This window comes from Camelina sativa, chromosome 3 (genome assembly GCF_030686135.1).
Source record: "Camelina sativa cultivar CO46 ecotype springtype chromosome 3, ASM3068613v1".
Lineage (NCBI taxonomy): Eukaryota > Viridiplantae > Streptophyta > Magnoliopsida > Brassicales > Brassicaceae > Camelina > Camelina sativa.
In genome coordinates, this window is record NC_141882.1 from 30,188,778 (window position 1) to 30,200,278 (window position 11,501).

Below are 11,501 nucleotides of genomic sequence, written 5' to 3' on the forward strand. Positions count from 1 at the left end.
GGAAAGAGGTCTGATTATCCCAATAATTAATGGTCCAAAGGAAGACACAATTCTACCGAGATAGCTAAAAAAAGAGTATTATCTCGAGGGGGCATGATGGATTCTGTCAAGATTAATGGCTAGAAGAGCCACTATCTCAAGGGGGTGTGCGGAGAAATATCTCACATTGGAAAATGTAAAGGGACTTAAATATTATATAAAGGATAAGGACCAATCCACTTGTTGCCAATTGGTTTTTGAGTTGGAAGCCCACAACAAACTCTAAATTAACATGATGGATTCTGTTGAAATTAATGGCTGAAGCCATTATCTCGAGATGGCATATGGAGAAAGATCTCACATTGGAAGATGTGATGGAACTTAAATAATATATAATGGGTTAGAATCTATCAAATACTAATTGGTTTTGAGTTGAAAGTCCACATTAATCTCATCCGATAGATTGCCAAAGTTTTTGAAACGTAAGTGCCCGAAAATGGTAAAGATAATTAGTTGTCTTCATGGCGAGAAGAAAAGATCATCGACGTCGGTTCTACGGGTCTGCTTCTATGACCATGCAAATGAAAATAAAGGCAATAAAAATCCTAACCATTATTTTTAACCAGTCGCAAAACAAACAATGGAAGTGAGTCAGTGACGCATAAACACAGAAAGATCCAACGACTACTGATTAATTTATTTATAAAGAGAGAAATTAAGCAAAAACAATAACAAAACATCTTGAATTTATTAAAACACTGACTTTACTACCAAGAAAATAGAAATATGAATATAAAACTCCAAATTAGCCGCCAAGTTTTAGAGACGGAGTACCAAGTAAATGGTCGACTGCTTCTGGATATTGTAATCCGCTAAAATGCGACCATCTTCAAGCTGCCTCCCGGCAAAGATTAGCTTCTGTAAGTCCGGTGGAATGCCTTCTTTATCCTGGATCTTGGCCTTGATATTATCAATAGTTTCAGAGTGTTCCACCTCTAAGTCTATGATCTTTCCTGACAATGTCTTAACAAAAATATGCATGCCTTCACCATGACGACGAAGGTCCGGTCCATTATTTCGACGGGTCCGCTTTTCGTCAATCTTGAGGTCGATTGTTTTGGAGCTATCGACCTCTAAGTACATCGTTGTTTTTCCATCCCGAGTTTTTTCAAAACGCTGCACGACTTTGCCATGACGAACGTTCGATGGAGTATTTCGACGGCTCAGTTCTTCGTCGATGTTGAGGTCGATGGGTTTGGAGCTATCGACGTCCTCAACTTTGATCGTTGTTTTCCCATTGACAGTCTTGATAAAGATCCGCATTCTACCACACGTACTCTAGTGAATTTGAAAAATGCTGCTAAACAATATCGAAATATGAGAGATCAAAGCAGATCCAACTCTTATACTCCGAATGTCTTAGGATTTTGTCAAATATAATAGAAATAGAATAATTTTATTGAGTTCTCTTTCATAAGATGATTAAGGCATATATATATATAGTGATTAGCTTTGACATATTGTTAATACTGTATAATGTAAACTTTCCTAAACACATAAAAAAATAGCTTGTACAATAAGTAATATCAAGATTTAGAATATTCTTTGGGTTGGACTTCACTTCATTAATGGACTTTATGGTCCATATTACTTGGTCTGCAAGATACAACTTTCCTAATACATTTTTAAAAAAGGACCTTTGTAGGAATTTATTTGTTTACAATTTCCCATACTTGAGTCATTTACTAATCTGACGGCTTTTTGAAACGCCGTCTTGACTCGGCTGTAAATCGACCGTTGTGAAGACCAAGTAGTGCGTGACTCTTTGGTTTCCTTTACATGGTATTACAAATTTAGTCTTTCTATGGGTCAATAAACATCTAGTAAAGTTCAATTACTGTAATTTCTTAATCAATGGTTTTTTTTAAAAGACTTAATTTCTCCATCTTTCCAACACATGAACAACCATTTCTTCCATTATCAATTCTAGATTTGTTTTGGCGCATCAACTGTTATGAACTATCTTCTTTTCTTTTACAATATACGCCACCTTATCTTGTTGATAAAACTGCTGCACTATTTTTTCCAGAATATATCTATCAGGGTCAAAATAATATTTTCCATATAAATAAATAAAAAAAAGTTGCAATGTTTGATTATTACTTATCCACTAGATTGATCCACAAGAAAACGCTTCCTCCTAGTCCTGTACGTAACTTTCTTCCACGTCGCACATGATGTGTCATTTTTCAGTTATATATATGCTAAACTTTCAACAAGGCGTGATGATAGAATTTTATACACCCTGATGAAGTAGATGCAATATATTATTATGATTTCCATAACAATTTGAAATGAATATTTTGACTAGTCGGTCTTATATAAAAATGAGCAGGTAGACACAGATGGATTATATAAATCGTGAGGCTATCTTCGTCAACTTTCACACCTTCACTAATTAATAATAAACCACATTTTGAATTCGAAAATTCAAAGTGTAAAACAGTTTGACTACATGAATTAAGAAAAACTAACCAAAAATCTGAAAGTAAACAACACATTATCTACAGCGATCACCTATGATCTATAAACAAAACAGAGCATTTATATATATAAACAACACATATCATTTACGATAACACCAAGAACACAACATTTCAACATGAAAAGCTCAAGATTAGTTTCGGTCTTCTTATTCGTTTACGCAACGATCCTATCGATCGGGTCGATCATCTGCAAAGACAGCAACAATCTTGTAACGAACCAAGCCGCGTTGTTCGTGTTTGGAGATTCTCTGTTCGATGCCGGAAATAATAACTACATCGATACTTTCTCAAGATTCCGAGCTAATCTCTGGCCGTACGGCCAAACAACATTCAAAAATCCCACCGGAAGAATCTCCGACGGACGTTTGATTCCTGATTTTCTCGGTAACAATTATAAAGTGTTCGATTCTATAATTACACTGTCTTCTCATTAATTACTTATTGTTTAACAGTTTTTTCTACTTACATGGCAGCGGAGTACGCTTGGTTACCGTTGATCCCGCCAAATCTACAACCAAGTAACGGTAATAACCAATTTACCTATGGGGTAAATTTTGCTTCAGGTGGTGCCGGAGCTTTGGTCGGAACCTTTCCCGGAATGGTAAAGTTATATATTTTATCGGTTAGCACGAGTTATTACATATCTATAATAAAACGGTGAAATTCTTTTTTTTTTTTCTAATTTGTTTCACTGTTCAAGGTGATTAATTTGGAGACACAGTTAAATAACTTCAAGAACGTTGAAAAGAGGTTGAGATCTGAGTTAGGAGAGTCAGAGGCTAAGAGGATTTTCTCAAGAGCAGTTTATCTATTTCATATTGGAGCCAACGACTATATTTATCCGTCCCTTTTTGCAAATTCTTCAACTTCCCAATCCAATTCCAAAGAGAATTACTCCGGTTTAGTTATTGGTAACATAACCATTGCAATCAAGGTAAATAAAAGTATATCGAAATTATTCTCAAAAGATTTTTTTTTTTTTGGTTGAAATGAGAGAACGTGTTTCTGTGTCCTTAGGAAGTGTATAAAATTGGAGGAAGAAAGTTTGGATTCTTGAATTTGGGAGCGTATGATTGTGCACCAGCCTCATTGATTATAGACCGAACAAAGATAGGATCTTGTTTCAAGCCACTCACCGAGTTGATGAATCTGCATAACAAGAAGTTTCCTAATGTTTTAAGGCAGTTGGAGCACGAACTATCCGGATTCAGATACGCCCTTCACGATTATCACGCTTCTTTATCCGAAAGAATCAACAATCCTTCAAAATACGGTAAAACTTATATGGTTATTACATGTAATTATGTAAGATTTCTAATTTGTGTTTAATTTGTTTTGGTTGGAAGGGTTTAAGGAAGGGAAGAAGGCATGTTGTGGGACTGGACCATTAAGGGGAATCAATACGTGTGGCGGCCGAGTTTTGGGACCAGCACAAGGCTACGAGTTATGTGAAAACGTTACGGATTACTTGTTTTTCGATTCATTTCATTTGACAGAGAAGGCTCATCGACAGATCGCAGAGCTTATTTGGAGTGGACCGTCAAATGTTACCGGACCTTATAATCTCAAAACCCTGTTTGAATTGAAGTAGATTTTGTCGATGTATACATACAAATATAGGTCCTAGCTATTAAAATAAAAGACGAGGTTACTATCTTGTATAGTCCTAGCTACTATTAGTCATGTTCTTTGTGTTGTTTATAAATACAAAGAATTGATAAGTGTTTGCAATAATATAAACAATCTGCTCAAAAGAAGAATTTCAACTACAATCACAATTACTAGACCGCAAGGAACATGCATAGGAAGGTAAATCATGGGTTTATCATGTAACACAAATCAGAAGATATAAAGTCTAGATTACAATTAGTTCAATTAATCAGCCTTAGATCTGAAGGCTCATTTTTTTTTTTCTTCAACTCAATCTTTCACGCAGCAAGTTATGTAAAATTTACTGCTATTCTTTAACAGTTTGGTCTATTCAAAAGAAAGGTAACACAAATGATAAACCCATATGTGATTTTGCATATATTTTTGTTAGTGGTCCAACGTCTCTTATATAATTCCTTCTTTTGACCCTAATAAGATATTCATTTTCATTTTTTTATATATTTAAATTGGTAAATTTGTTTAATTTTTTTTCCGGAGCTAATTAGTCCTATTCTCTTTAATCCTTCTGATAATCTATTTTTAAGCTTATGGTAATATATAGATATCAACTGATCTAAATTCTAAAGTGATACCTAAAAAGAAGATCATTCAAAATATTTCAACTACATTTCCTTGTGAGTTGTGATCAAGTCAGGGAAAATTACCAAAAACGAAAGCTTAAAACATCTTATTGTGTTTAAAACAAAACGCCAAGTAGCTAGAACAGATAGCCTTTAGAGAATATAAAGGAAGACATTCAGCAAATACAACCACTCTGCATAATGACAAGGTTCGCGTGGGGTCTGATGTTGTAGTCAGCTATGGTGCGACTGTTTTCAAGCTTCGTGCCATGAAAGTTCAGATTCAGCTGGTCCACTGGGGGTCCTCCTTGATCATGGATCATGGTCTTGACATTTTTAATGGTATCGGACCCTTTAACCTCTAGGATGAATGTTTTCTCCTTTATAGTCGATACAAAAATCCGCATGACTGCACCCGGACCAGGATCCAGACCAAGGCCAAGAACCAATTGACGTGTAGGTCCATGGATCTTGAGGTCGATGATGTCCGAGCTATCCTCCACTTCAAGGTTTATGTTCTTTCCCTTCACCGTAGTAAGCGAGATCTGCATTGCAACACTTTCTCGTGTCTGTCTTTTTTTGGGATTTTATTTTATACTCTCTCTTTATCAAAATAGATGATTTTTTGAGAGTTTCACACAAATTAAGAAAAACATTGAATGTTTAGGTATAAATGCATTTTTATTTATAAAAATATATTTTTATTACTATCAACTAATAGTAATTCATTAAAATTTATATTCTCAATTGATGATTCTTGAAAACTACAATTTCTTAGCATTAATTAGTAAAATATTATAGAAAATCAATCTTTGTGATACAAAAAAAATTTCTAGAAAATAGAGAGTGTTTGATAAAATAATAGTATAAAAAGCTTTGGAGACTGGAGAGTTAACAATTTGCTTTCATTTATAATTTCCCATAATAGTTTGTTATATTGACCGTTTATTTGAATTACAATTTCCTATGACATGAATCGTTGTGATTTGTAAAAACTAAAAACGTAATTGCCTTTTCGTTTCTTTTTTACGATTTCCAATTTTGCCATTAGTAATTTTTTATTTTTCGTCAGTCATCAGTGAAAAAAAAGGGGAAGTTTTAATGAATAATTAGTTCATCAATTATTAGTATGCTTTTGCCTAATATTTTTTCTGCAAGTTGGAAAGCAACGTACGTAAATAAGTATTCTTTTTTAACACCGGTGTATTCTACATACAAATTAAAAGAGACAAATGATTAATTTCGATGGAAATATCTATTTTCGGTACTTATTAAATTACGTAAAACATTGACTTTTAGATCACAGAATAATACTCATTTTTATATCAGTCATTATTAGCCTTAAGTTTAACCAATGTTTTAGAAAATGTTTACTGTAATTTAGTTTCTTAAACCGTACTTATCATTTAATCCAAATCGTCATGTTTTTTGGCGACTATGTTACATAATCACATTTTTTTTTTTTTGGACAACCAGAAACTTGTATTAGACTTTCCACGGTTCACATACAAGGTAGAGACATAGAAAAAGCTCTCTTTGCTAGTTCATCTGTAATCTGGTTCTGGGTTCTAGGAATAAAACGAAAATTACAACTAGAGAAACGATTGGATAGATCTAGGATATCATGGAGAATCCCGTGAAAGTCTTTCGAGTGGAGCTTCAAATTCAAAGCCTTGACTAACGTTTGAGAGTCTGAGGCGATCGAGAGGTGAGTGAGACACGAAGCAATTGCAACTTCAACCGCAGTTAGAGTTGCTAACGCTTCGGCCATCAAAGGGGAGGAGACGTGTGTGGCCAGATCTGAGCCTTGTTGTAAGATCTGTTCGTGCTGATCCGTGAAGACCCATCCGAGTCCCGCTTTCGGTTTAGAGATCCACGATGCGTCTACAAAACAGGTATCAAGTCTCATTTTGTTATACCTGATTTACTGGGGATGGAGTTGGGAGCACAATTGATTTTAGTTTTTCCAATTGCGCTGATTGCCATTCCTTTGCCCTGATTATAGCAATTACAGTCGCTTCCTCCGCCCTTATGCGTTCCTTATTGAAAATCAGTTTGTTTCGAGCCATCCATATCATCCAGAGGATCCAAGGGGCTAGAGGACCTCCTCCAATTCCAGAGGGTGGTAGGCATATAAGTCGGTTTGCGGAGGAGATTCCTTCAGTGATGGATGTAAAGGATTGGGAGGGGAAGTTACTATTGAAAGGGGCTAGGGCCCAAACCCTAGTCGCAAACGGGCAATGGAAGAATAAATGTAGTTCAGACTAGGTCTCACTGCAGTGTGGGCACTTCGCATCTCCCGAGATAAGGCGGCGGTTGAGGTTTGCTCCCACCGGAATGGCTTGTTGGACAATCTTCCAAATAAATAGCTTTGTTTTTGGGGACGTCTTAACATTCCAGATGTTAGCTGTCCAACTGAATGACGATGACGCCTGGGAGGTTTGAGGAGCTATTGAGTTAGAGTCTTCCGAGTGAGCGGTATAGTAGCCTAATTTTGTGTTATAAGTTCCATCCTGTGTCGGAAGCCATGCCCATCGGTCCAGGGCTCCTTGCTTACTCGGTTTTAACTGTAAAATTTCTTTTTCATGCGTAGGTAGGGTTCGTTTGATGAGATCTATATTCCACTTTGAAGTGCCTGGTTCAAGGAGGTCAGAAACTGTCCATCCTTGTGATTCTGCTGGTGGTGGTCCCATTGGGGAGGTGGGGGTGTCTAGAGATAGCCAAGGGCTATTCCACAATGGAGTAGTGGTACCTGATCCATTGATGCGTCCCACGTGAGGTTTCAAAAGATCTCTTCCGATGCAGATACTCCGCCATCCGTGGGATGCAGAGTTTGGCACTGCACAGTCCAGTAGAGATGAGTTCGGGCAGTACTTCCCTAGAAGGACTCTAGCCATCATGCAATGAGGAGATGTGAGAAGTCGCCAGCTGATTTTTGCCAGGAGGGCATTGTTGAATGATTGTATATCTTTGAAGCCTAGACCACCCAATTTGAAAGGTTTGGTCATCCTTTTCCAAGAAATCCATGACATCTTTTTCTTTTCAGTATTTTGATCCCACCAGAACCTAGGCATACCTGACTGAATTCTCTTACACAGGTTATTAGGGAGTTTGAAGCATGACATGGTGTAAGTGGGCATGGCTGCTAAGACTGATTTTAGCATAGTAAGCTTCCCTGCCGAAGAGAGGAATCTGGAGGACCAGTTTTGTGCTCTCTGTTTTATCTTGTCCACGATGCTGTTGAACAGGTCCTTCTTCTTGCGGCCAAAGAGTTCCGGTAATCCTAAATACTTACCTTGCCCTCATTCTCTTTGTATACCTAGAATTCTCTTTGCTTCCTCCTTTGTTGAGGACAAGGTTTTGTTTGCGAAGGTGATTGAGGATTTACTTAGGTTTATTTTCTGACCTGATGCTTGTTCGTATACCCGCATGATACTTTTCAGTTTAAAACAGTTTTTTGCGTTTGAGCGACAGAAAAACATTGTGTCGTCAGCAAATAAGAGGTGGTTAACTCAAGGGCTACCTACTGCGACTCGCAAGCCAAGCAGATTTCCTTGTATTTGAGCTTTCGAACAGAGGCCAGACAACACTTCACTGCACATGATGAAGATATACGGTGACAAAGGGTCTCCTTGTCTGATGCCTCGTTCAGGAATAACTGCACCGCAAGCTCTACCATTCAGGAGATAGGCGTATTCCACTGTGTTGAGGCATTGCATGATCCACTGAATCCAGGTTCGATGAAAACCCATCCGTTCCATTACTGCTTTTATAAAATCCCATTCAAGTCGATCATATGCCTTACTCATGTCGGTTTTTACAGCCATATAACATCTTTTCTTTGCTTTCGAGGTTTTCAGGTAGTGTAATGCCTCGTGGGTGATCTATCCGGTTCCCCATATAAGAAGGTAGCAAAGAAATATTTTCCTTTTGCTTTTATTCTTGTGTCAATAAAGTGTGAACTTGACTGCAGGATCTCAACATCAATGCTTTGTTTCCAAAACAGAGCCAAACCTCCAGCTCCAGGGGAGATTGGTGGTACCAAGTGGTTAGAGGGATAGTCAAGCCAATGAAGAGATTGTAAAACCGACTCATTATTGTTCTTTGTCTCCATGAGGAATATCAGGTATGGGAAAATACTTTTACGCATTTCCCTAATTCGCTGGACTGTTATGGGGTTCCCCAACCCACAACAGTTCCAGCTCACCATTCTTAAGGAACTGGGGTTGGCAGATTCTGAAAATCCGCTTTCTTTTTCCTTGTCGCAGGGATCAGAGTAATGCTTGGTGGTCCTGAGGGAGAAGTTTGGTGAGTTGAGGTTTGAGGGTTGTTCGTCTTCCTGTGAATATCCGAGCTTGACCTCTGGGGTTTTGGGGGTTGATTCTTGCCTTTAGGCGAGGGTTTTGATGTTTTCTTTTGAGTTGGATTCGAAGGGCCAGACTTCTCCATATCTCGACTAGTAAGTGTCTTCTTCGGGGAACCTTGAGCAAAGTTTCGTTTCTGTGATTTTGCTCCTAATAGCTTTTGAGATGGCCTTGAGCCTTGTTTGTGTGTAGGGGGACGACCTCTACCACGTTTACTTGGACCTCCCACATCCTTCTCTAGTATTGGTGTAAGATCCAATGAAAGGTGACTCTCATTCACAGGTAGAGGTCCCAGAGAAAGGTCAGTTCCCTCGATGCTCTGGTAAGCAAGGATAGAGTCAGCAGTTTTCTCCATAAGGTTGTCTGTTTCACTTTGTAGGACCCTCATACGTCTAGCTGCACTCTCTGAAGGATCTAGACAGGAGATATATTGTACTGTGACTTCCCGGAGATCCTCCAGAATTTGGTTCCTGCGAGGGATATCAATGGGTGGTGATGGTAGGGCTGATGGAGGATGAGGTAAGAGGTTTTCCTTTCTTGGGGGTGGTGTGTTAGGTTCTGGGCTCGTAATATCGCGTTCTAGAGGGGGTCTTCTAGCTCGAGAGTAAACAGAGGGATCACCCTGCTCATCCACAGAAGTAATTGGTTTTGCTTTCCATTTGAAGGTCCGAGCCATATGACCATGGGAACGATGAGGTAAGGAGCCTCTGAAGCCATGTGATGAGTTTGTCAGATGTCGTGATGGAGATCTGTGGTAGTGAGAGCTATGTCTCGCATCACCGGAGTCTCTGCAACTAGGTTGGTAATGTCTTGAGCCGGAGTGCGATCTCTCAGAGTCCTCAAGGTTGTCAAAGTGGTGCTTTCTAGGATTTGGGTTTGTTCTAGGTAACATACTTCTCTCTGAACCTTGTGCTGGGTTTGTGGGGGGCAAGAAATTATCCTGTGGGGTGTAATAATTCCTTGATATTGGTCTTTGAGCTGACAACTCTCGAACAGGGTTTCTCAGAGCTGGGGGGATCTCTTCTTGAGTTTGCAAGCCGGGGCACTTATTCTTTTCATGCGATAGGCGTAAGCAGTAGGTACAATGGTTTTTCAGGTTTTTATAATCCAGATGCACAATGACCTCGTTGCCCTCCTCAAATTCAACAATTGTCTCCTTTGTGATAGGTTCAAGCCCGTTGATGAGGACTTTTAGTTGGATAACAGAGCTAGTGATCTCCCAATCAAGAAGTTTGCCTAGTACTTCGCTTATGCTTTGAAGCATCTCTATCTTCCAATAGTGTTTTGGGAGGCCTTGCACCTCTATCCAGAAAGGGATCAGAGCTGGGAATGAAGAAGAGATTATAGGTTCCCATTTTTGGAGGATTACCATCCATTGGTCAAAATGGTATGGTCTGTTTGCCAAGACTTGGTGTAAGTCTTCCTCTTTTTCAAACTTGAACTTGAAACGACCCTGACCGAGATCTAAGCATGTGACTTTCCCTCGTAGGTTCCATCTGTTGGTGAGGAAAGGAAACAATCTCCACATGCGTTGAAGGGTGGGGTTGGTTAAGTGTCCGATGAGTGTCAAGGCATTTTCTTGGATGAGATCTGAGGTATCGATTTCTGGGGCTCGGATGCGTTTGCGTGGTGGAGGGGAGAAACCTCGTTCAATCCCTTTGCCTTTTTGATGGTATAGTATGTGATTCGACATATTCACAGGATCAACTAGTAGGCTGGCTTTGTGTTAAGGAGATGTAGAAATAAGAGCAGGGTATGAAAAATTCAACCAGAGCTTAAAGGGTGGGGGATCTCGTTTATAAGGTTATGGGTAGTACATGCAGAGAAACAAGATCAGAGAGGTAGATTATCGTTTGATACTAGAGTAAATGCTCTTTGGATTGGATCTTGGGGGCGCATGAACGAGTTCATCTTGAAGTATATCCGAAGGACAAGGATGGGTGGCAGGAGTTGTCTAGTGGATATAACAGTTGGGCTAATCTTATTGGGTGGGAGCAGTAGGTGAGATCCGGATAAAAGCCATCCTCAACCTTCTCAGGAAAGTCGCCTGGGAGCGTTTTAAAGGAGAAGAGGATTTGTGTATCACCATAGAATATAGCCATGTTACATAATCACATTAGTTAGATTTTTGTGTTTGATTCGTCAAGTTAGGCATGCACTGGAGAAATTTGATATTACGAGATGTAATCGTTATCTTATCGTTCTTGGCTTCTTGCGCTTTTCTTTCAGGTATTAAGTAGTAATGGCCGGTTATAATTCTTATTTTCCTTGTCACGACACAGAATGAATCAAATATCTACTGAATAGTGTTTGGAAATCGAAAACCATGTATTTGGAACATGATATAGATAAAAGTTTTGGAAAATAAACAGAGAGACATT

General features: G+C 38.8%; 3 protein-coding genes across 4 annotated transcripts; 1 reads left to right on the forward strand and 2 right to left on the reverse strand.

Moving 5' to 3' along the window:
• Positions 1 to 567: 567 nt before the first annotated feature.
• On the reverse strand, positions 568 to 1,415 carry LOC147947892 (polyubiquitin-like). Its single transcript, XM_087507102.1, has one exon. It carries the CDS (start codon positions 1,300 to 1,302, stop codon positions 799 to 801), a length of 504 nt encoding a protein of 167 aa, XP_087363228.1. The 5' UTR covers positions 1,303 to 1,415; the 3' UTR covers positions 568 to 798.
• Positions 1,416 to 2,424: 1,009 nt separating this feature from the next.
• LOC104778330 (GDSL esterase/lipase 1) lies at positions 2,425 to 4,279 on the forward strand. Of its 2 annotated transcripts, none has more exons than XM_087507100.1 (5): positions 2,425 to 2,909; positions 2,999 to 3,126; positions 3,226 to 3,459; positions 3,543 to 3,798; positions 3,872 to 4,279. In XM_087507100.1, the coding sequence occupies exons 1-5, from the start codon at positions 2,642 to 2,644 to the stop codon at positions 4,114 to 4,116; spliced, it is 1,131 nt and encodes a 376-aa protein (XP_087363226.1). In that variant the 5' UTR covers positions 2,425 to 2,641; the 3' UTR covers positions 4,117 to 4,279. The 2 variants fall into 2 exon arrangements, with proteins under 2 accessions (XP_087363226.1, XP_087363227.1); XM_087507101.1 differs by having other exon boundaries at positions 3,880 to 4,279.
• Positions 4,280 to 4,931: 652 nt separating this feature from the next.
• Positions 4,932 to 5,307, reverse strand: LOC104778331 (polyubiquitin-like). Its single transcript, XM_019243980.2, has one exon. The coding sequence runs from the start codon at positions 5,305 to 5,307 to the stop codon at positions 4,933 to 4,935; it is 375 nt and encodes a 124-aa protein (XP_019099525.2). The 3' UTR covers position 4,932.
• Between the last annotated feature and the right edge of the window lie 6,194 nt (positions 5,308 to 11,501).